The sequence below is a fragment of the Balaenoptera borealis genome, assembly GCF_965194805.1.
Source record: "Balaenoptera borealis genome assembly, chromosome: 13".
NCBI lineage: Eukaryota > Metazoa > Chordata > Mammalia > Artiodactyla > Balaenopteridae > Balaenoptera > Balaenoptera borealis.
Genome location: NC_138870.1, coordinates 92,699,321 through 92,722,840, shown reverse-complemented (window position 1 = coordinate 92,722,840; position 23,520 = coordinate 92,699,321). Strand labels below are relative to the sequence as shown.

The window sequence follows — 23,520 nt, the reverse complement described above, 5'->3', positions numbered from 1 at the left end:
AACCTACACTAAAGATTTAATACCTGGCCTACCAGGTGCTTCTGATCTTGAGGAGACAGCAGTGAGTGGAGGCTTGCAGCAAGATCTTAGTTCCCTGCCCAGAAATTGAACCTGGGTAGCCTGGGTGAAAACCAGGAATCCTAGCCACTAGACCAGCAAGGAAGGGCTAGAGGCTAGAAGCAAAGTTCCCCTGGCTCTTGCCCCGTTTGAAAGCAAGAATATCTAAAGGAGGCAAAAACTGTAAAAACAGGTACAAAGTTTATTATTTGAGACACAGCACAATAAGTGGGAGAGCACACAGAGAAACAGTTTATTTAAGGCAGAAGCAAGGCAGAGATACACAGCCGGAGAGAAAAGGGTGTGGGCATCTTCTCTAATGAGGCGGAGAGCCCCAGAGAGGTGATCAAATCACTTATATAGAGCAGTTCTTCTGGGTCTTTGTTTGCCTTTGGCCAATTATCTCACTTCTTTTTCCACACCTGACCTGTCCTAGGTTCCTCTCTGACATGCATGCACATCTTTTAGCCAAGATGGATTCTAGTGCAGAGGCCTATGGGAAGGTTGACAATACCCATTATGGGGTGACACCCTCTGCCTTTGGACCCCCAAGGAGACTTTCTGCGCATGTGTAGTCAGGGAGGTCTCCTTGACCTCAAGAATGAGAAATATGTGGTCTCTTTATCTTTTATCCAAGCAGGACTCAGCTCCTCCTTGCTCCTGCCATCATCTTTATCTTGGAGTATCTGTCCACAGGGGACAGATTCCAGCCGCTCAGCCTGGGGCCCATCTATCTCCTGCTTCACTTCCAGGACTCTGGTCTATTGCTAGTGCCCCTATGGTTGGCTTACTTCCCATAAGTTGTTTGGTGGATACCCTGCTGCATAGGTTGCTTAAAAACTTTTCATGTCACCCCTGTGAGGATGCGTTCATCTTGCTACCTAGCACTTGAAGAACATTCAAAACATTCAGAAAACAGCCCTAAAATCTTAGAAGGGAGGTTCTATTTGGAATAGTAAAAATAATTGGGTTGACTTAAAGATGGTGACAGTATCTGGCCACTTTCATCTCAATTAATGCAATATTCCTTTTTCTGTTGTATATCTTGGAAGCGAGAAGGGTGGGGCGACTAAACTCTTGACTCATGAGTCAAAATGGGACTCTGGTCTTTTAAGGCTTAATGCCCGATTTGCCTCCAAACTTTGCACCATGCTCTTAACTTGTTTTTAGATTCCAGTTTCATTAGTACCCAGAAAATGAGACTTGGAAAAACGGAGGTGAGAGCAGGTTTTCCTTCTTCCTCTTTGAGATGCTTCTAGGGCCCCCTAGTGACTGTTTTGAGACAGGTTTCTTACGATTAGGTCTCCTTGACCCTGATTTTTAAAAAGAGACCTTTCTGAATCTCTCCCGTGACAAGTGTGGAGATAGATAACAGTTGGTTCAGAGGGCTCAATATTGTTTCACTTCTCAGTTCTTAGCAAAAGCAGTGCAGATTCCTTAGAAATAACAGATATATCACCTTACATATTTTATTCTGCATTCCTCATACTATATTATGTCATAGCTGAAATCCTTTGAAGACATTTATATCCGGTTTGTGTCAAAGGGCTATAATTCATAGGCAAGTACATCCTACTTTTGGAGATATAGATAAAATCTTCTGCTGGTGGGGCTTGACGTGATATTAACTAACAGAAAGGTTCCGTTTGTGGAATAATTGGCAACATTCCTGTCTTTTACAGCATGAGATATTCCACTGACTTTGGAACACTGCAACACTGAATTGATAGAACGGAGCTTTTACACCTTTAAGGTGCTTATTGACTGATGCAAGTAATTTTTGTGAAATTCCTGAATAATGAATATATCTTCAATGTACCTTGCTGACCAGGGTGACTATTGTTCCCTCCCCGACCATGGGCATATTTTTCTTTCTAAAATCCAACGTCGAGAATGCACTACACTTCGGGAATTATAATGGAGATGTTCAGTTTCCACATGCTTATCTTTTAATTTCTGATGTTATTCCATTATTTTCTCCTTTGCTTGTAAATTTCAGGTCTCCTTCCTCAGTCAGAGCCTTATTAATATGTAAATGTATTGTAATAATGTATTTTACACCACTAATGAAGTGAAGCAAAGCAATGAATAAAAAGAAAGCCCAAATTCTTGCCTTAACTTTACCCAGTTCCGGGGCAGGGGTTGGAGTAGGGGAGGAGGAATAGAGTTGGAAGCAAGGACAGTCGGCCGCAAAAAATAAAAATGATCCCCTTGTTTTCAGCGCGTTCTAGAACAGAGCTGCACGCCACAGGAAGAAAGGAGCAGCTTTGGAGCTAAAAAGCTTGGCATTATACTTTGACACTTTAATGGTCTCTAGGATATTAGATAATATTTTATCACATAACGCTCTTCTCCGACACGGGAATGGCATCAAAACCAGATAAGATCTCCTGTCCCTGCAAACGTGCAGGGCAAGCCTCATCCCCGCCGAGATAGGACAGCAGGACCCCAGCTTCGCAGTTAACTTATCCCGAAGCTCCAATGCAAACGTTTTTTACTTCTTCGCCGGGGACGCTGTTGTGCAAACGCTACCCTCTTTTGGCGTTCTCCTCGGCTCGGTGTGCCACTGAGATTAGGTAAACAGCGCTCCAGAGCCGGGGAAGAGCGGATGGTGGTGGTGGTGGTGGGGTAGTTGGGGGGTGGGGGGGTGGGTTGGGGAGTCGTTGCTTAAAGGGGCTGGAAGAGAGCGGATGGGGGAAGGAACCCGGCTGGGTCAAGCTAAAGGCCGTGAGCCGGGTTATTTAGGCAGGAGCCAGGTCCGGAGGGGAGCGAGGGACGAGCCTCCGAAGCACTTGGGTCAGCGCGGCAGCCCGAGCTCGGCGTCCTTTTCTTACGCACCCCCTCGCTTCACCACCCTTGCACTTTCTCTTTTTGCATCCTTCCCCTGCTCCTTCCAAGCGCTAGGGTGGGCTTCCCGCTGCCTCCTCTGAGACCAAGGGCTAAGAAAGCCGGCGGCCCGCCCGGCTGGGGAGAGGTGGGGGCCCGGGGGGAAGGGGACCCCAGAAGCCCTGGGACCGAGCTGACCAAAATCCCGGGAGCTGGATTACGCGCCGGAGCTCCGGTCTCCCAGAGTTGTCCATCCCTCTGCGTCCTCCTTCTCTCCCTGCCTCTGCTTTCTCCTCCTCTGGGTTTTCTCTCCAGGCCTCCTCCTTCCAGCCACTCTCACACCCCCTGCCCCTTTGCCCAGCCAATTTCACTCACTCCCACCTATAGGGGACTCTCGGCGCCCCACCCTCGTCTTTAGAATTGGGAGGCTGGAAGTCCATTCAATGGGATATTGAGGTCAGGGTTCTTGTGCCGGGAGGGAAAGAGAAAGAATGAAATCGTAACAGGGAGGGGGCGTGCTGTGCGTGCCTGGGGTGTGTGTGTTGGGGGCGGGGGGGGGGCCAAAAAATGCAGTTTCCCCGAAGAATAAGAAGCCTTGGACCGGATTCTTGAATACGTGGCCCCAAATGATGCTGTCAAAGCCCTTCAACGTGGCTTCTGGCAGCCTCAGCCTGTCCCATACTCTGCCCACCTTCGAGAGAAGCGGCGACCCGAGTAGAAGTGGAGGCGGGGAAACTTCCTACTTCCCACGACGGCTGTTTTGTACAAGGAAGAGTGGGCAGTCTGCACGGCCTTGCGAGCCTGCAAGAGTCTCTACGGCAGCAGCTGCGGACCCGTCCCGCTTCCCTTCCCCCTCTTTCCGCGAGGCTCGCCAAGCCCGAGGCGGCCGGGAGCGGCCGGGGTGGGGGGAGAAGGGCGGGGAGCTCCCAGCTTGCACGCTTTCGTCCCGACCCCGGCCAGAATCCCGGCTCCGGGTGTTGCTTCCGCCTGCGTGTGAGCGAGCTGAAAAAGTAGAAAGGAGGAGCCTCGCCGGGGGCGGGGCCTAGGCGGGGGCGGCCTCTCGGTCCGCGCGGCTGAGGCTCCTGCCATTGGCCAGCCGCGCCGTCACGGGGTGGGGGCGGGCGCCGAGGTGGGCGCCGGCCCCGCCCCCGCTCGGAGCCCGGCCCGGGCTCGCGGTCCCCCCCAGCTGCACAGACATGACACAGACACACAGTCACTGCAGCTGCTGAGCGAGCCCGGCGCTTTGGGCACGCGGCGGCGCGGCCAGCCCGAACCCCGGACCCCAGAGCTCGCCCGCCCGCCCGTCCCCCCGCCGCCCCCCGCGCGGCGGCCCCCGCCTGGCCGGGCGCGGGAGGCGGGGATCGCTTGCCGGCTCCGGCCAGTGGCGCCCGGCTGCCGGCGGCGGCTGCAGCGGCCGCCCGGCTCCGAGTGCCTGGCGCTCGGGGAAGCCGGCGCGTTTCGGAGGCGGCGGCAGCCGAGGCCGGCGAGCGCCCCCGGCGGCACCGGGGCCGCCCTCCTCGGTTCCCTGCACGCACCGCGCTGCGCCCCGCCTCCGCTCCGGTGACCTTCCCGGGGCGCCTTCCCCGGCCCCGCGCCCCCGGCCCCGCGCCCCAGGCCGGGGCGAGGCCCTCTCCAGCGCTTCCTTACCGCGGAGCCGCGGGCGGGCGGCGCAGGCCCGGGGGGAGGGGTCGCCGAGGCCGCCTGCAGACCCCCTCGCCGCCTCCGCGCTCTGTGCTCGGCCGGGCCGGACTGCCGCTGCCCCGCCGCCGCGCGGGAGCCCGGGCGCCCGAAGCTGGGGGCGCGGCCGCGCTCGGCCAGCCGGGCTGGGAGCGGGCAGGCCCTGCCCTGAAGGGGCGAAGCGGCGGGGAGCGCGGGAGGTGGAGCCGGCCCCGGCGGCCGCCCGGCGTCTCTCCCAGCGCCCCCTCCCCGGACTCAGACCGAGGCGAACCCAGGCCCCTGCCCATGCGGGGCGCCCCCGGCTCCGTAGAGTCCCCGGGGCAGGGAGCAGCTCCAGGCAGCAGTGCCGGAGGGAGAGGAAGACAGGACTGTGCTCAGCTCCGGCGGCCCGGACCCTTCCCGTCGCGTTTGGAGGCGGGGGCCGCCCCGAAGTCTGCGCTTGTCACCGCCTCTCGGACTAGGGCAGCGCCTGCTGGGACCCCGACCCGGAACCCCTGCGCCTCGTAGGTGGCAGCGCCGCCGCGCCACCCAGCTCTTCCGCGGTCTCCCTCTGCCTGGCGGCAGTCACGGCCAAGGTAGGAGCCCCGGCGGTGCGAGAGAGCCGCCGCGGGGGCGCCCTGGTGAGCGGTGCCGGACAAGTTCTCCGAACCTGTGGCTGGTACCCCCTGTACTCGGGATGCTGGCGAAGAGGGAGGGAGTGAGGGCACGGCTTCTGCCGCCTGGGCCCGGAGCCCTGGAGAGGCTGGAGGTAGAAGTCGCGGAGTTTCTGATGTCCCCCAGGACGCGTCCCAGGGCCTGCCCTGCTCCTTAGGCTCGCGGGCTGCTAACTGAGAGAGCAAGGAGGAGTTTCCCGCTAACACCAGGAGGCGATGTCGACCCTCCCTCCCCGGCCGCTTGTTGGCTGTGAGCACCTGTGCTTTGGGGGAACCTGCTATGTTTAGAGCTGTCCCTTTGGGCAGTCCCCACCTGCCTTTCCTGGCGTGATGCTGTGAAGAACTTTTCTTTGCTCCTTGTTGCAGAGTCGAGGCTGATTTGGGGTGAGAGCCACAGCTTGTGAGTCCCTCTATTGGGCAGAGCGGTTGGCTGGCAGCGATAGCAGTAGAGAGGAAACCCAACCAGTGTCGGTCCTACTGGACAAAGCTGCTTGTGATGAGTGGTCACTGGTAGCGATCCAGACAGTCTTGTGAAAGTCCTTGTTTCTGAAGGGTGGAGTGACTGACTCCAAAGTTTGTGCACCCCTAAGTTATTTTGCTCAATGCCTTATTACTGTCTTTAAAATTTTACTCTTAAGGAACCTCAGTCCTGCAAGCCTCCCCTTGCCCGTTTGAAATTTATTAAACCCGTGAGCTTTCTCTGGAACGATCTGATTTTAAATGGGTCACTTAGGAGGGAACAGATTGTCTCTCCTGCACTGAACCATCCCCCCGGGTGACCCTGTTTAACGGGGATGGATTTTTTTCGTCCCTGAGCTGATGTACCTCGGTTGAGCAGGTTTTTGCTGAATTCTGAATCTGTGAATTTTGTTACTCAGTCCATTAAAATGATCTCCCAAGGGAGCAAAATAGCAGCTTACACTTTGCGTGAATGTCACAGGAAGTTTTATAGGGTCTTATGTAAGTGCCGCAAGAGAGGGCTCAGGCTTCTGCTTCGTTCATGGGCTGGGGGTGGGGATGGGGAAAGGGTGGCAGGTGGACGTTCCCCTTCCCTAAATGCAGGTGCCATCCCTCTCTGGCACTGGTGGAAACCCAAAGTGCTTATTAACTCCCTGCCAGCATGCAGTCACTTCAGGTTAATTTTCCTCCTCACCTCTCCTGCCTTACCACCTCAGGAGTCAGCTTTGGTAGACTTAAGATAAGGGAAGCTTCTAAATTAGGAAAGGAACACGTGGAGGTTTCTCATGTCTCACAAAAGGGTGACATGAATGAATTACTCACGGGCATGGTGGGTCCTCACTGGGGGTTAACAAAAAAAAAAAACCACTGGCTTGAAGGTTTTACACATCTCTTAGTGTACCTTTATTTTTCAGGAGTACACTTCAGTGAAAATTGCTTGAGGGAACACACATTTATCGAGCCTGGCCCTGTTAATTCCAAACTGGGAAGAGAACTAATTGGAACAGAGAGGCAAAATCGTTAAGATTTAGATCTTAGTGGGTTTTCGAGAATGGCTGGGAAAGGAAACCAGTCTCCCTAGTGGTATAGAGAGGTTTTTAAAGAAAAGATGGTATCGCTCTGGAGTGGGTGGAAGTTGCTGACAAGTATAGGCCCTCTGGCTTCACTGAATGAAGTGTGCCGGGTTGGGGGTTAACTTTTTGGCGTGGGATAATGCAGATTCCTTTGCCTTTTAAAACATAACTAGAAGGGCCTTGGGAATGAAATGAAAGGTTTTTTCCATCTCATCCTAGGTCCCAGGAGTGCTTCCACCTCTTGGGAAGGAGGTGAAGGTTTCCTGTGGTTCTGGGTTCCTGAGCTGTGCTTGAAAGTTGATGCAGGAGTGTCTCCATCCTTCAGCCACCTACAGTGGCAGGACACTAGGGGGGACTAGTTTTCTATTCCAGCACTGATGAACCTATGTTACAAAAGGCTGTGGTTTATCTTGAAGGCTCAGGAACCTAACTTTTTTGTACCCAATGCCTGCTTGCACTAATGAGTGGATTCCGAATGCTTAAGCAATGGGCCTGCTTACATCTAAAGTGTCATTTGGGCAGCTCAGAACAGGTTAACTGCAAAGTATTATGTGAGACTCTGAGCAGACTCAGTGATAATCTCTAAGTAAGTGAGGGCTATAAATTTTGGGGAGACAGAACCTCTGCAAACTCCATCCTTTGGGCATTAGACCGTGCTAACTCTAAGTTCCCTGGGGGTTTGTAATCAAAACTCCCCCTTTTGGTTTTTGGGCTGCACATCTGCCATCTTCATAAAGTCATGCTACCTCCGTTCTAGATGGAGTCTAGAACTGACTCCATTAAACTTAAAATTTCTCACAGTTATCCCCTTAAAAGTACATACCTTGTATTTATACAGATGTAACATTTGGCAGTGTGGTTGCACTTTCATCTCAGATGCTCTCTCTGCACTTTCAATGGTATTAAATCATTAGTGTCTAGGTGTCTTCCAGCAGAAATTGAAGATAATTCTATTTCCGCTGAAGAACAAAGCCGCGTGGCCCAGGCTTACCCACCGTGGCCAAGTCTTATCAAAGCTGACTCCAGAGGTGGGCAGACAGGAAAGGTCGGAGAAAGAGTCTAAGAGGAGACTACCCAACTCAGAATACTGGCACGAAGAGAGGCAGATGTCGCCAAGGTTTAGGACTTCCTGGATTCTTAAAGCCCCAGTGCAGCATATAGAGGTAGACTCAGCCTTTGGATCTGTGAACCTGCATGAGGTATGACATTTCCTAGAAGTCTGGAGTCTGGTAGACTCTGCACTTGTGATCCTTTACTCATATGCATAGTGCGTATTTAGGTAGTTTGAGGAGACCTTTTGTCGTGGCATAGGGAAGTGGTCAGCATACAGCTTCATTTCAGCTATCGAAGGCTTTGTAGATTGATTCTCATAGGTGCAGTATAGCCAAGGGGTTAGAGATTGGAACAGGAAAATACTATTAAATTTTCCATTGAGCATCAGCTAGTGAAAACTGGTCATGGGGAATATATATACTGTGATCTTAAGGCGTGAATGAAGTCTTGTGAATTTCAAGGAAGCCACATGGCAGAGGTCGAGGAAGAAAGTGACACAGGATCCTGACCTTCCTTAGGGTCCATGAATAAGGTGAAGGTGTCTTTGCAGCCAGAGATTCTCAGAGAGTGGGGAGCACATGGGGCCAGGGCTGTAAGACCCAGGGGACTGAGAACTCCAGGCACCCTGCCACTGACACCCCTTGGCGATACAGCCACTTCACGGGATCTGCTAGTGTTGATGAGGCTTTGCGGTTCTGCTCCAGAGCATTTGACATTGAGAGGTACTCAGGTCCTCTGTTCCTCCCTGACCACATTGACATTCTGAGAGACTTTTCTCCTTTTAACTTAGCAAGTAACAACTGAATGTCTATTATGTGACAGACGCCATACTCTGTGTAGAGGCTGCAGAGGGTCCACAATTAGTTTATAGTCTTTTGGGGGCAGGCAGACGTTGAACCATTGCTATGAACTGCTCACGTACAGGTTTGTTCAAAGTAAAACCTTGAGTTTGCCGGGATAGTAGAACAGGAGGGAACCCCATGCAGAAAGAACAGCATGGAAACCTTAAAATATGTAGTGTGAATGGAGAACAGTCAGTGGTGTGGCTGGAAGATGGGATGTTCTGGAAGAGGAAAGCTTGGTGTTAGCAGGGAAATAATTTAATAGGATTCCTAGTTTCATGCTCTGTGTATTCAAGCCGTGGCAAGAATGGTGGCTGGATAAAGTCCAAGAGTACCAGTTGATTATCCCACATTGTTGTTACAAACAGAAAAGGACATTTTCTTTTTCGTCCTTTATCCTTCTACATATAGCATTTTGCCTGTTCTTTAAAAAACTATTAGCAACGCAGATAAAGGGTCCTTTATCAACCCTAAGTCTGCCTTCTTGTGTGTGTGAATTACATCTGGGGCTTTCATTACGTGATTATGCAGCAGTGGGAGAAATGACAAAGTTACTTGACAAATGATAGAGTGGCGGAGGAACACAAACTTTTCCCTGTGAGAGTGTATTCCATTTTGTCATATTTACTTCTGGGTAGAGTTACGGCTGCAGTTAACATTTGAACAAGGTTCTTGTGTTTGAATCATCTCAGTTCTGGCCTCAACTTTCTTTGCTGTTGGAAAAGGAAGAGATTTATAGTTCTGAGGATGGGTGTGGGCCTGCCTATGTGTGTGTTTTGTGGAATGAGGAAACTGTGAAGTAAGGAAGAGATGCAACGATGTAATGGCCAGAGGATATTAGAGAGAATGGAAAACTGCAGTTGTTGGAGCTATCCCCAGGGTCAAATATATTTCGTTTTTCTGAAACAGGAGCCAGGAGGACAGTGGAGGTAGAAGAACCCCAGTGTGTGTGTATGTGTGTGTGTGTGTGTGTATGTATGTGTTTGTTTTGTCTCTGTCATTCTTCCCTGAGTTGACTGGTAGGCAGGGTGGTATAAGTAAAATCTGGAGATCTGGGTTCTCATCTTGCATCATCCTATGCTAACTTGCTGTGTGACCTTAGAATACGTCTTGACCTCTCTGGGCTTCAGGTGCTGTCTCCAAGCTTCAGTGAGTTTTTCGTCTTTTAACTAGGAACGTAGAGGCTCAGAGAAAGGGCTTGCCTAAGTTAGTGGCAAAGCTCAGACTATTTAGGTTTTCTAGCTTTCCAGCTCTGAAATGGGAAGAGGCCTGACCAGTTCCAAGGTGTACTCTGCCTTGAAATATCAAACACTACAAGTATGTAGTGCTGAAGAGAAGAACCACAAAGTCTTTTCTGTGTTGGTTGTAGATTCCGTAGACTTGTAGACTGCATTAGAACTTCTTTGATACATTAGGCCATTCATAAACAGCTGGGCCTGCTTGCTAACTTCTTATGTATTATGGAAACCAATGGGTTTGGGAATGTTACCTACTCTTTGAGAACTGCTTGAGGATGATGTGCTTTGTGATAAAAAGCAGTGCTGAAAATTTTAATTGTTTCCAAATTAAGTCAATGAAAGCTGAGTTGAGCCTGTGGGATTCTGCAAAGCCTGGGCTCTAACAGGGAAAGGGGAATCTTCTCATTTTGCCAGGGAGGTTACCTCGTTAGGGGGAGCTGGGGGGTGAGTGTGAAGGGAGGGATGTTGGGAAGAAAAACAGATTCAGAAAAGCAATTGTGTAGAAGTACAAGTCAGGAAAATTGCAAACAGACTTAATTTTATGCCACCAAATTTGTGTTGCTAGAGAGAAGTTTCCTCACCATTCTGGCACTGATACTGTCCTGGGTGGAGAGGGCAGTGCTTATTGGAAAGAGGAGATTTGAAGTTAAGTACAATTATAAATATAAGGTTTGTGACATTATTATTTCAACGTTGAAGCTAAGCATAGGAATGCCCTGTTTTAGAGAATTGGGAGAGTTTGTTTTTCACTCTTCAACTGTTTATTCCATAATTGAAGCTAAGTGTAAGAATGCCCTATTTTAGGAGAAGTTGGCTTATAAATCTTATTTTAAAAGCAAATAATTTAAGAGAAGTAATTGTTTGGGGTACAAAAGGATTTTTATTTTACAAAAAGGATTCATAGCAAGCATCTTTTTATTAGCTAGTCCCTTAATTGTATTTCAGGTTATTTGATTAACGCAATCATGATGGATGCTTTGGGAGCCTTACCTGTTACAGAAAACCAAGGGTTTTTCAAATATAAACTTTTCCGTGTTTTAACAAATAACTCACCAGGTTCACCTGCCAAGGAGCCTAATATTGAACTGTGTTACGGAAAGAAGGACAGTAGTTACATAAACTTTGTAACCACTGACAGACCACATGGTGTTACTTTGCTCACTTACTTACTGGGGGCAGGTTTCTGGTTTAAACTGTTCATCCTGGAGATTGCAGTCATAACTACTACCTGCATGAGTTCCTCAATCACCCTCATATTCTGCCTCTAAGGATATATCAGGAACAGAAGTGGCTTAAAAAGGAAATCAGGTAAGCGTTTCCAGGATTCTGAGTTTTCCTAGTTTCACAGACATGGAATTAATTTTGTTCCGCCTAAGTATATGGTAGCGGCAATATGCATGAGATATTTACAGAAAAAACCCTCGAAATTGTGCTCGCTCACGAAATATCTAGGGCTTTTGGTTTTTTTGTTCCTTCATCCCTTGTGAAAGTTTCCAAAAAAGAATTGGTTCTAGGAATGAAAGAAAATGTAAGGCGTTTAAGGCTCCAGAGGTAATTTTGGGTAATCTGGAGTGGTAGATAATCACAGACTGGGGCTAGAATGGGAAGTGCAGCCTCACCCATGATTTTAGCCTCTTTCGTCGCATTATGGGGCTGTGTTTTGGACGCGCAGCAAACGCACATGGAGATGGAGCCTTGGCTACTGGGCAAGGCTTGCTCTTAACAGAGTCCTTTTTTGACATACCCAGGCCAATTGGGAAGAAAGGACTTCCTAATCTTTCCAGCTCTCCACGGTAGCATTAGAACTTAGGGGAATTTACAGCAGAACACAGGCATGCGGGGATTTCATTCTTCCTCTTTTTTCTTTTTTCTTTTTAATTTAAAATCAGTAGCCAATCATGTGGACTCTTTAGTGTTATTCTGTGATTAGAGACTGCCTTGATGCATTAAACACATGTTTGTTATTATTAAGGTTAACATTTTTGTGGCTAACTGGGAACCATCCCCTCCCCGCTTTTGTTTCCAGAACATTTGCGTAGGTCCCTAATCTGCCAACACTGTTTGTGTACCAGCCTCCTCGACTGATGTCAGCTCTCATCCGGGAAGGGAATGGTATTTTGTGCTTGTCTGGGGAGCCAAGAGAGGCGCAACCCAAGTGATAAGCAGGATGGGGCTTTTCTCACTTCCAGGCACGGTGCCTGGTGCTTAGTAGGTCTGCACTGAATAAACAGTTGTGTCCACACAGAATGATTTGCGTTCCGAGTTGTGTTTCCAGCTCCGGGGGTGATGGGGAGGGAGAGGTGAGTGGATACCAGCAGACTCACAGCCTCGGACTCCTTCAGACCTCTCCCGAAAGCTGTTATTTTAAAAATGTGAAGGACATTTCAGATCAGCGAAATGAATTCTCTTAGGGATTCATTGTTGTGGTTCAGACATTGACGGCTTTGTAAAAAGGCAAGGAAAGTACAATCCTGGAATGCGGCGTGTGTTTCCTTTCCTCTGAGTTTGTAGGGATTTTGACTTATCTGGCCTGGGAGGAGTGAGCAGGCTCTAGCGCTTGTTCGTGTGTGCATGTCAGGGCGCCTTGAAAAGCGTCTTAAATACCTTAGGATGGATTGTGGGCGATGATCTTTCCGGCGCCGGTGATGAATGTGCAGTGACTTAGATGTGGATCGGGCCAGGGCTCCCACGTTCAGAGGACGAAGTGGGCCCGAGAAGACAGGGGGGACTCGAGTGCTTTTCATCCAGTAGGAAGGACTTTCCTCTCTGCCATCTTGGCGTCTTCTCCCCCTTCTCTGTTGGTGTGAATCCTTCCCACCTGGGCTTTGTAAGTACTTATGGATGCCTCCTCCATAAGTGGAAGGCAGATCTGTGATGTTGAGACAGCTCCGGGGCTGCAGGAGACCCTTGAGCCCGCTCGACCTTCATTTCACAGCTCTGGAAACTAAGCCTGGGGAGGTCGAGAGAATTATCTAGAGGGGAGGCAGATCCAGAGCCCCTGCTTCCTGACCACCTTATGTGGCCCAAGGCTCTGCCTTCTCACACCCCCTACTTTCTGGGTGTCTGTCCTCTGCTCCCTGCCCTTCCATCCAGCATACTCGACTTCAGTCTTTTCCTCACACACGTTCTTCGTGCTCTGCTTTTGTGCCAGGCACTCTTCTGTTTGATCATTTTGTGTCATTTCATCTTTATGGTAACCCTACAAGGTGGGTGGTCTTACTCTCCCATTTTCCAGATATGGAAGCTGAGGCTTGCCCAGGTCACACAGCTGTGGAGCGTGGAGCCAGGACTTGACTCACAGCTGTTCTGACTCCTCTGTCTGCTGTCTCTGTGCCGACCTGGCCTCTAGTCAGAATGTCTGCTTCCTGCCTACAGGCCCTGTACACTCTGTCTCCTTGATGGCATTGGTTAACATCTACTAAGCCAACATTCACTCATCAGCCAGCATTCATGAAACTCCTGCTCTGAGAGGTGACGGCTTGACATCAGGAACAGGGAGGTGAGGAAATCACCTGCCTGCGTCATCTAGTAGCCTCGTCTTGGTGAGGGAGGTAAATACTAATAAAGACGTGGACAGGGCAGTGGGCACTGTGTCTTGGTAGCATTACGCTTGAGGGAGTCAAAGAAGGAGAAAGTATTAGATTGGGTCTCAGTGAATAGGAGCTGGAAGGATAGAGTGAGAGGAAGCATCACCTAAAACACCCCAGAGGCCCTGCTTGTTCCCTTCTACTTGGCATTGTCAATATCTGTGTACTTTCCCTCTTCTTTTCCTTATGTGTAAGTGCCTGAAAGCACTGGGACTGGGTTCACCCATCCGGCTACACTTCTAGCACTTAGGAATCCTTCAATAAACATTTATTCAATTAAATGGAAAGCCTTCTGTCCTTGCCCTCAAGCAACATAGTTAGAGAGATTGGGGAAAAAAACATGTGTGAGAAGTTAAACAACAATAGAAGATTCAGGGGCTTCCCTGGTGGCGCAGTGGTTGCGAATCTGCCTGCCAATGCAGGGGACACGGGTTCGAGCCCTGGTCTGGGAAGATCCCACATGCCGCGGAGCAACTGAGCCCGTGAGCCACAACTACTGAGCCTGCGTGTCTGGAGCCTGTGCTCCGCAACAAAGAGAGGCCGCGATAGTGAGAGACCCGCGCACCGCAATGAAGAGTGGCCCCCGCTTGCCACAACTAGAGAAAGCCCTCGCACAGAAACGAAGACCCAACACAGCCAAAAATAAATAAATAAATAAATAAATTTAAAAAAGAAAAAAGATGACTACTATCTTTAAAAAAAAAAAAAAAGATTCAAGTGAACAGTTCAGAGCAACAATAGGAATGATGTGGCAGTGCGGTGAATGGTTGTGGATTATTGGAACCCAAAGTTGATGGGAAATCAGAGGCGGGAGTTTACTTTAGCTGCTTAAAGGCAGTGGAGGTAGGATTTGCCTTGGGTCCTTGGACCCAGGATGATTAAGATTTGAATGGAAGAGTTAAAGGGAGGTAGAGCAGCCAGCGTAGGTTGACGAATGCACAAATATGAATTTTGGGGTTATAAAGTAAGTCAGCTTGGGTTTCCATTAGCGAGGAGCTGGAGATGAAGTTGGCAAGCTAGATTGGGGCCGTGGACTTTTGGAAGGCAGGGCGACTTTTGATCGGGAAGATGGTGTACGCAAAGCTCTGTTTTAGGAAGATGAACCTAGTGGCAGTATCGGGGCCAGATTAGAGTGGGGAGAGAAGATAGCTGGGAGGTCGCTGAACAGGCTTTTGTACTAGTTCGGATATGAAGTTAGTTCTAAAGGCCACTGAGCTAGAACTGGTACAGGCGGATGGAAACAGAGGGAAGCTTTGGGATTTCCTCTGATCCCAGTCACTGGTACTAAAGTCCGAGATGGTTTTCATTGCCCACTGGAAAGCGGCCTCACTGGAATAAAGACTGCTTGTGACAGTAGCAGTAGTTCTTAGAATGGCACTTTCTCCCTTGGCTGGGCTGGGCGTGGGGATGGGGCTGGGCTGAAAATGTCCTCTCCGCAGCCTCTCTTATTGGGGGTTTGTTCAGATGAGCCCAGGGTGATAGAACAACCTTTTTACCTAGTCTAGGATGACACCCAATAAGGGGTAGAATGTAGAATATTTTTCTTTTCCTCATGAGTGGTTCCTAAAGCAGCTGTGGAGGGCCGAGAGCAAAATTATTGGAACTCTGACATGTGGGCTCCGGATCCACCTTAAAAGTGAAGCTGGGCCATGCTTCCCGTGACTGGTGGTGTGTCTCTGCCCGAGGAGGGCCTTGCTGAGAGATTACAGTACGCACTTTTCAGAAATGTGGAGTAAGCCATTCTGGATAACAGAATTTTTCAAATAGGATAGTCCAATTCCTTATAGGGAGTCTTTATTTTGAATCTTTAAAGAACGAGGGCTTTTCTAGGATGTTCTGTGTACTTACCCTCACTGGCTCACTCTCAGCCACTGGAAAACGTCCATCTTTCGTATCAGGACACACAAAGCTTGTTGTGAACTGGGCCCTGCCTCTCTGCAGCCTCATCTTCTCTTGCCAACCCCACATTACCACCCACCAATCCCCAACTCATTATTTTCCTTCTTTACTGCTTATTTTCCCCCAAATCTGCCAAGCTGTGCACCTCCCTCTCCTTCTGGCTGATAAGCTCTTTCCCTCTTTATTTGCTTGGGATGCTTCTGTTTTTCCTTCAAAACACAGTTCAGGCGGTCTTTCCTTCAAGCTTGTCCTGATACTGGGCGCTGAACTGTATCTGTCCTTGGACTGGCTTCTCCTGCTGTGCTTTTCTGCACCATGTTTCCCGAGCTTCCAGACGGCTGGCTTGCCCGGATTGTGGGAGCCCTTCAGTAAAGACTGCATCTCATGGCTCTGGGGAATCTTCAGTGTTTTACCGTCTGCCTGGACCATGCTGTCTACCCTGTAAGTGGTGGGTGGTGGTGGTGGTGATTTTGGATTGCACTGAATTTGCTGTCAGGCATATTGTAACCTTTTCTAGTTGAACCTTGAGTATTATGCTGTACTGCAGGGGTATTCCTGAATCTAAAGAATGCATGCCCCCTTGCTGATGACCAGATGGTTGTGGGCCATCCCTGGGGCCCATTGAGGCCTTCAAGGAATGTGGTGCAGGTGGTGGAGGAGGTGGAGAAGGAGGGGGAGGGGGAGGAGGGGGGGAGGGGGAGGAGGGGGGAGGCGGAGGAGGGGGAGGAGGAGGAGGTGGTGGAGGAAGAGGAGGGGGAGGAGGGGGAGGAGGGGGCGGAGGGGGCGCAGGAGGAGGTGCCTTTGCTGCCTTTCCTGCTATTTCCTTGCTGCGTTTCTCTGCTTTTTCCATTTTCTCAGATCTTCAGCCTCCTCGTTCCTCTCCTCTTAGGCTTTTTTTTTTTTTTACAAATTTATTTTATTCAGTTATTTTTGGCTGCGTTGGGTCTTTGTTGCTGCTCGTGGGCTTTCTCTAGTTGCTGAGAGTGGGGGCTATTCTTCGTCGCAGTGCGCGGGCTTCTCATTGCGGTGGCTTCTCTTGTTGCAGAGCACGGGCTCTAGGCACCTGGGCCCAGTAGTTTTGGCTCGTGGGCTCTAGAGCGCAGGCTCAGTAGTTGTGGCACAGCATGGGCTTAGTTGCTCCACGGCACGTGGGATCTTCCCGGACCAGGGCTCGAACCCGTGTCCCCTGCACTGGTAGGCGGATTCTTAACCACTGTGCCACCAGGGAAGCCCTCCTCTTAGGCTTTTTAAACCCTGATGGAATCATCGTCAGACAATCTAAAACACATCCTTTCTTCAAGTGTTTGATTGAAGGCCTTATCCTCAAGTGTTTTCTTTTTTCTGGCCACGGTGTTGATCCCTAGATACTGATGGAGGCTTTGACTGTGGTGCCTGTTTACTAGGCTTAATACCACTCCACATTCCTAGAGACCCCATTGCAGAATTGCAATTATTATTGATTGAGAAATTATCAAATAGTGACGGGGAGTGGCTAGGGAGGACTGGATGAATTTGTGCAGAAGCTCAGCATCAGCGCCCAAAGACTCTTTGCTGGATAAGCACGTGTTTATGTTGGATATTTATTATTGCCTCTGGTATTTGTGAGGTCCATTTGGGTTTTTATTACACTGCCCTTGTAAGCCAGGCATTGGTGCTGCATGAATAGGTTTGCTTAGCGAATCACGGAGGAGTGATAGATGAACCCTGGGCATATCAGACGGTTCGTGTGATCCAGGTACCGTGCCTTATGAACCTGCGCTTGGCATGGGCACTGGTTACCTGGTTCAGGAAGCCCTTCGCTTTTCCTGCGGTGGTCTGACCTAATGCACACCAAAGGATGCTTTCTCTGGCTCGTACTTTTTGACATTTTCCTTTTCGTTCCGCTCGGGTTTATCCATAACTCCTGTTGACACAGCATTTTTGAGCTCATTAAATCTGTTAATGTGTGTGTAATGCTTGGGACAGGAGCTGGTACACAGAAAGCACTCCATACGTGTTAGCTGTTGTAATTGATGTTTGCATTTAGAGCCTCTCCACTGTTTCTCCCTCTCCCCTTTCTGGTGGCTGTGCTTGGTAAAATAAGGAAACAGCTCCCAGGGATGAGGAGGGGGGACACCGACTTTCTCTGTTCAGCCTTGTCCAGAGGTCTCAGAAAGTTCACAGAAGCCCTGAAGGTAAAGGCAAACGCTTGCCCACTAATCACCCAGGGCCATTTTTCAGGAGCTTTTGGTCCACCTTGCTGTCTACTCTCACTGGGATTTGGGCTCCAACAGGTAAGGTGGATGAGAGCCAGTGAAGGGTATAGGAAAGGACTCTTGGCAAGTTGTGATGAGCGGTATTTAAAATAACAGTAACAATAATAATGGGTGGTCACAAAGATAGCTCCCATTGATCAGTTGCTTCTTATGTGCTTCTGAGATGTGCTTGACATGCAGGGTGCTTTTTGATCCTACAGCCCTCTGAGCTGCAGTTTCATTTTATGGGTGCGGAAACTGAGGTGCACAGAGGTTATTTGCCCACATGATAAAGCCAGAGACGGAAACTCAGTTCTATCTCCAGAATAATTTCCTCTTAATCTCTGACCCATGATCCACTAGCCCAGGTGTCTCAGCACTGGAATATACATAACCCTGGTGATACAGAAGCCTTTTGTGGAGTATTGCAGGTGTGGATAGTTTTAAGGGAATCAAGTTCCAGATTTTCGACCTCATATATGGACCCTTTCTTGAAATTGATTGGACTGAGACCACCCCTTTTCACAGTCATTTGTCGCTATTTTATAAAAGCACATCTCTTGCCCAACACGTGCGTTGCTCTGAGTATAAAAACCTTAAGGGGCACTGAACAAAAGAACTATGAAATTGGTGTGTGGGAACCTTCTAATCAAGGCACTTTTACAAGGCTGACCCTTTCCACGTTCTTTTTTACTTGTTTAAACTTGGTGCTAGAAACAGGGCATGTGGGGTCCCTTTCTTATGCTAAGGAATGATATAAAATTTTCAGATCTTAAGAAATAACTTGCTTTTAACTTTTTAAAATGAATGATGGGTATCAGATTGTTAGACTCTGTTTAAAAAATATGATGTGGAAGTTTTATTTTAAAATGCTCATGTTTACAATATGTTGGAAATTCTATTCTTAGAAGGTATTCAGTTTATGATGAAAACTTTAGACGTCAGCCTAAAAATAGGCAAGGTTTTCAAATTTCAGAATTAAAAAAAGCTTGAAGATAATTGTACTATACTTCCCCCTAAGATACTGAAGTTCAGAGTGGAAATTCTGAAGTTGTTTTCTGCCACAGACTCTTCTGCACCAAAATATTATTTTTTCATAGAATTTCAGGGGCGTCAGTGTCTCCTAAGGCTCCATCATTGCACTCCTGATTAAGCACCCTTGAAATTATAGGGAATTTCAATAAAATGTAAGCATAGTTTAAATTTTGTTGAAACTTTTATATATGTAGTTAGACGTGTGATCTTGTATACCAGAGTGCCTTAGTGGCTCAGCAAGGACTGTTTCAGACATAACTGATAGAAACCCGATTCACACTGACATTAAAGAAAAAGAAATGGACTTTATCTGCTTCAGTAACTGGAAAAAAAAGGGCAGCTTCAGGTAGTGCTGGATCCAGGTCCTCAAATGTCATCCTGAAGTCCTTGCTTTGTCTCTTGGCTCTGCTCTCTTCTGTACTGGCATCATTCTCAGGCAGAATGTCCCTGTGAGGTGGCAGGGATGGTCCTCAGGAGCCGCAGGCTTACATCCTACCCATCTCTCCATCACAGCTGAAGGAGAGAATTTTTTTCCGAGTAGATCTGGTGAAAGTCCCGGTCATGATCTGGTTGGAAAGGCCAAGGTCACATCCTTGAACCTGATCAGGGGAGGTGGGGTCCGTCCTATTCAAATTGCTTGAGGAGAGGAGAAGGGGGCTTCCTGAAGAGAAGCTGGGCAAACAGAAAATCCCAGCATGTTCAGTAGGAAGATTAACCTGAAGACCTTGAAGATCAAATGGACTACCGGTGTCTTCTCTAAAACCCTTTCACTCTCCTGGGTATGCTTCTTCCCTTCCATGCACTACCAGCCAACACTTTTACCTTTATGATACCCATCTGCCCATTGACAAAATGACATTAGTGATACCGTCTGTTGCCTGCTTTGGTAATTTCAAGACTCTTAAAGCAGTGCCAAAAATCCCTGACTTAATGTATTTTGTGATTTCTTTTTTTAAAAAAGCCATTAGTTATGCGATTAAGAAAAAGAAATTAAAAATTATGGAACTCCATCTGTGTTAGTTTGCTAGGGCTGCCATAGCAAAGTACTAGGGACGGGGTGGCTTAAACAAGAGAAATTTATTTTCTCACCTTTCAAGAGGCTAGAAGTCCCAGATGAAATTGTTGGCAGCGTTGTTTGTCCTGAGGCCTCTCTCTTTTGTTTGCAGATGGCCGTCTTCTCCCTGTGTCTTCACATGGTCTTTCCTCTGTACGTATCTGTGTCCTAATCTCCTCTTCTTACACCAGTCATACTGGATTAGGGCCCACCTTCACGACCTCATTCAACAGTAATCATCTCTTAAAAGACCCTTTCTCCAAATACAGTCACATTCTGAGGTCCTGGGGGTTAAGGCTTCAGCATATGAATTTGGGGGGCAGTATGGTTCAGTCTGTAACAAATCTGTTATTTTAACTCTGTGAATGGGTTATATTTTGAAAAATAATATTAATACCCATATCTTGTTTAAAACCCAAGTTAGTAACAGGTTCAGCTGTGCAAATGCAAGCTCAGCGGTTTCAGGGATGGTAAGTTTGATGCAGTTTGCTGTTTGGGTATACTTTTCCCTTCAGTAGGAGTAGAGAGAAGACAGTGTAGAGATGAGCGCTGGTGGTGTGCGTTTGTCAAAGATGCTTGGGATCGGGGAGTGGGAATCTGGACCATTCTCGTCCTTAAGCTCAGTGCTGCCGCTGTTACTGCAGTAACAACTTTCCTGAATCCCCGAAGGGTGCACTCTGGTTGTGAAATGAGTTTTAGGACTTTTGGGGGAGTGTCGGGTAGGCAGCTGCCTGAAGGCAGGATTCTTCCTGTTTCCACTGGAGCAGTGGATGATCTGGCTGAGAGCTCTGCCGGGCTCTCTTTGTGCCAGGGCTGGTGTGAGCGAAAGAGAATCTTGTCACCCTAGCTTCTGTGTCTTAGGGAACAAAGTTTGCAAGCGAGGGGGGTTAATGAGTCACTTTGATCCAAGTCACTAAAGGGCCACCGTTGCATCAGAAATTGCTTTCCATTCACACCCAAGGCTCATCCTTTTTAAGCGCCTCAGATGACAAACCTGTCCGTTATTCTCCTCTGCTAAGCAGTTGTCACTGTTCTCTTCCCGGCGTTAATTATTGTTTTAATATGGCTTGTGTGTTCATTGTCTGGTCTGTCGATGTTTGTAGTGGAATATCACAGCTGAAAGGAAGTGGGGAATAGGTAGCAGCTTGTCAAATGGTAGTCTTTTCATGTCAAAACCCCAAAAATCTCCCAACTGAATTTTGCTTACCTACAATCCAGAAATACCAAAACTTAAGAGTTTGGAAAGCAAGCTGCTACAGGACGTGGTTGAAGTGCACATGTGTTACCTGGGAGGATGATGAGCTTTTGAAAAATCCATCCGCATAGTGTCACTCCTTCATAGGCCAGTGTGGGCGGTGGTAACTGATTTGGAGATTGTCTTTATTGAAAGCAAGTGCCAGTCTCGGAGAGTATAGGACCCAGGAGCAAGAAGTTTTGACCAAGCAAAATGTTGTTTGCTAGCTCATCTTGGATAAGGCACTTACCTACTCTATATTGGCTACGTATGGCTGCTGTAACAAAGTGCCACAAACTGGGGCACTTAAAACAAGTGGAATGTTTTACAGTTCTGGAGGCTAGAAGTCTAAAATCAAGCTGTCTCAGGTGTCAGCAGGGCCACGGTCTCTCTTTGGCTCTGGGAGAGAATCGTTTCTTGCCTCTTCTAACTTCTGGTGTTGGCTGACAGTCCTTGACGATCCTTGGCTTAGAGATACATCACTCCAGTCACATGGCCGTCTTCTCACTGTGTGTCTTCACATCGTCTTCCCTCTGTGTGTGTCCCTGTGTCCAAATTTCCCTTTTATAAGGACACCAGTCGTACGGGTTAGGGCTCAGTCCAGTGACCTCATTTTAACTTGAATCCTCTGTAAAGACCCTATTTCCAAATATGGTCACCTTCTGAGGTCCTGGAGATTAGAACTTCAGCATGTCTTTCTTGGGGAACACAATTCAACTCATAACTCTCCTAGCTTTATTTTTCCTCCTCCAGAAAACAAGATCCACCTTCAACCTAAGGTTCAAACACAATCATAAGAGAAAGCACCCTAGAAAATATATCCCCTGGGTGATGGCAGAATGCCCAATGGGATGTTACATGTCTCTTATTCCCGCTACATGGTATCTAGGGAGCATTTGGATCTAATACATGATATGTTCTATGCGGTTTTTCTTTCTCTTTTGGCCGTGCCGCGTGGCATGTGGGATCTTAGTTCCCCGACCAGGGATTGAACCCACGCCGCCTGCATTGGAAGCGTGGAGTCTTAACCGCTGGACCACCAGGGAAGCCCCCCGTGCAGTTTTTCAATTGGAAGTCCTTTGGGGTGGTGTGACCTGGGCTGTGTGTTCGGTGGAAACTTGGAGCAACTTGCAAGTTGGCAAGATTTGCAGGGGAAGTACCACCCAGAGGGTGGAGCTGTGGCCCCTCAGAGTCTGTGGCTGCATCGTCCTGACTTGCTGGCCACTCGCTGCTGTTCCACAGTACAATTTCGATGTAAATCCTGAGATATCTGTCCCAACTCCTGAATCCCAACTCCTGAGAGCATGGGAATGTGTAGTAGCTTTATTGGTTTCTTTTCATGAGTTGTATTTTGATATTCAGAAGAGGTTCACTGGGGCAGAGGCTAAGAATGTTTTCAGAATATGCTTCTCTTTTGCCTGCTCCTAATAACTTGCAGTGGTGAGTAAAAAAGCGACAAAACAAACAGACCCAAAACAACCCTCAAAACCCTCACACTGACATTTAAAGGATTTGGCATCTTCAATGCCTTTTACATACAGCACAGTCATGTGTTGCTGTCAGAGTATATGTACGTGTAGATGTTTTCTTTGAGATGCTCAAAGCTCTGCAGAAGTCTCACTTTGTTGGCTAGCTCTTAGCTCTCTCCCCATCAACTGGTTCAGAGTTTTTAGGGGCTGCGGGTCATGGATGCCACTTGCCTCTGTTTCAGTCCTTTGTTCACTCCTTCAGTGAACGTGCAGTTGTCAGTCATCTGCTGTGTGCCAGGCACTGTGCTGGGCTCTGCGGTGGGGAGGAGGGCGAGGGCCCTGCCTGCGTGGAGCTCTCACTCTGGGTGGCCTGGTTCATTGTAACTGGGTTCGCTTGTCTCCCAGATCTCCATCCTGTTTGCAGGCAAACCTACCTCCTCTGCCACCTGCCTCCGGCATCCTGGGCTAAAAGCTACCGTATATCTAACTCCATTTGGTATTTATTGGGTTGTTACACCAAATTTTGCAAAGCCAGAGAGGCGTCGCTTTGTTAGAAGGAATCCTCTTTATTCCACTCCCGAGAGGCCACTCGGCAGGCTTTGATGTCCATAAAACCCAGCTCCAAATCTGACACAGGAGAGCTTGTAACCTTTTTTTTTTTTTTTTTTTTTTTTTTGCCTTTTCTGAATTTGACCCCTTTATAGAGTATTTTGAGAGTTGGGCTCCATCGAGTGGGTTTATATGTCTGTGCCTCTCGGATGGGCCATGAAGTTCTGGGATCAGTTTTGTTATATGGCAGCCTCGCGCAGTGCGGTGCTTGGAAGCGTTACAGCGCGAGAAGTGGTCTTTCCATGGCGGGATTTCAGTGTGGTAATTGACGTGGGGACGCCTGAAAGGACTATTGGTGTCTCCATGCCGCACGCAGGAGTCCACAGCCATCTTGCAGAAGAGCTGAGGGGATTTGTTACCCTGCTCACTTCTGATGGGGAAGAGCGCAAACGGGTCCCCTGTGGACATCTGGCCCAGCACATTCTGTTCTTGGGTTCCCATCCTTCCATCCACTTCCTGGTGGGTAACACTGGGAGAGGACTTGGTTACAGTGTTTAGAATGCACTGTCCTGGAAGACAAC

The 23,520-nt window shown here is 48.6% G+C and overlaps 2 protein-coding genes across 2 annotated transcripts in view; one reads left to right on the top strand and one right to left on the bottom strand.

Moving 5' to 3' along the window:
• Window positions 1–237: 237 nt before the first annotated feature.
• Window positions 238–23,440, bottom strand: LOC309609652 (uncharacterized protein; the record flags this gene model as incomplete). Its single annotated transcript, XM_082351355.1, has 5 exons — window positions 238–2,733; window positions 3,575–4,069; window positions 4,531–4,998; window positions 5,129–5,239; window positions 23,221–23,440. 5 exons carry the CDS (start codon window positions 23,438–23,440, stop codon window positions 2,630–2,632), a joined length of 1,398 nt encoding a protein of 465 aa, XP_082207481.1. The 3' UTR covers window positions 238–2,629.
• LARGE1 (LARGE xylosyl- and glucuronyltransferase 1) overlaps window positions 4,664–23,520 on the top strand; it is a 596,040-nt gene continuing 577,183 nt past the window's right edge. The window contains exon 1 of the mRNA XM_082348930.1: window positions 4,664–5,135. The gene's annotated coding sequence lies outside the window, so the exon portion shown is untranslated. The remainder of the gene's footprint in view (window positions 5,136–23,520) is intronic.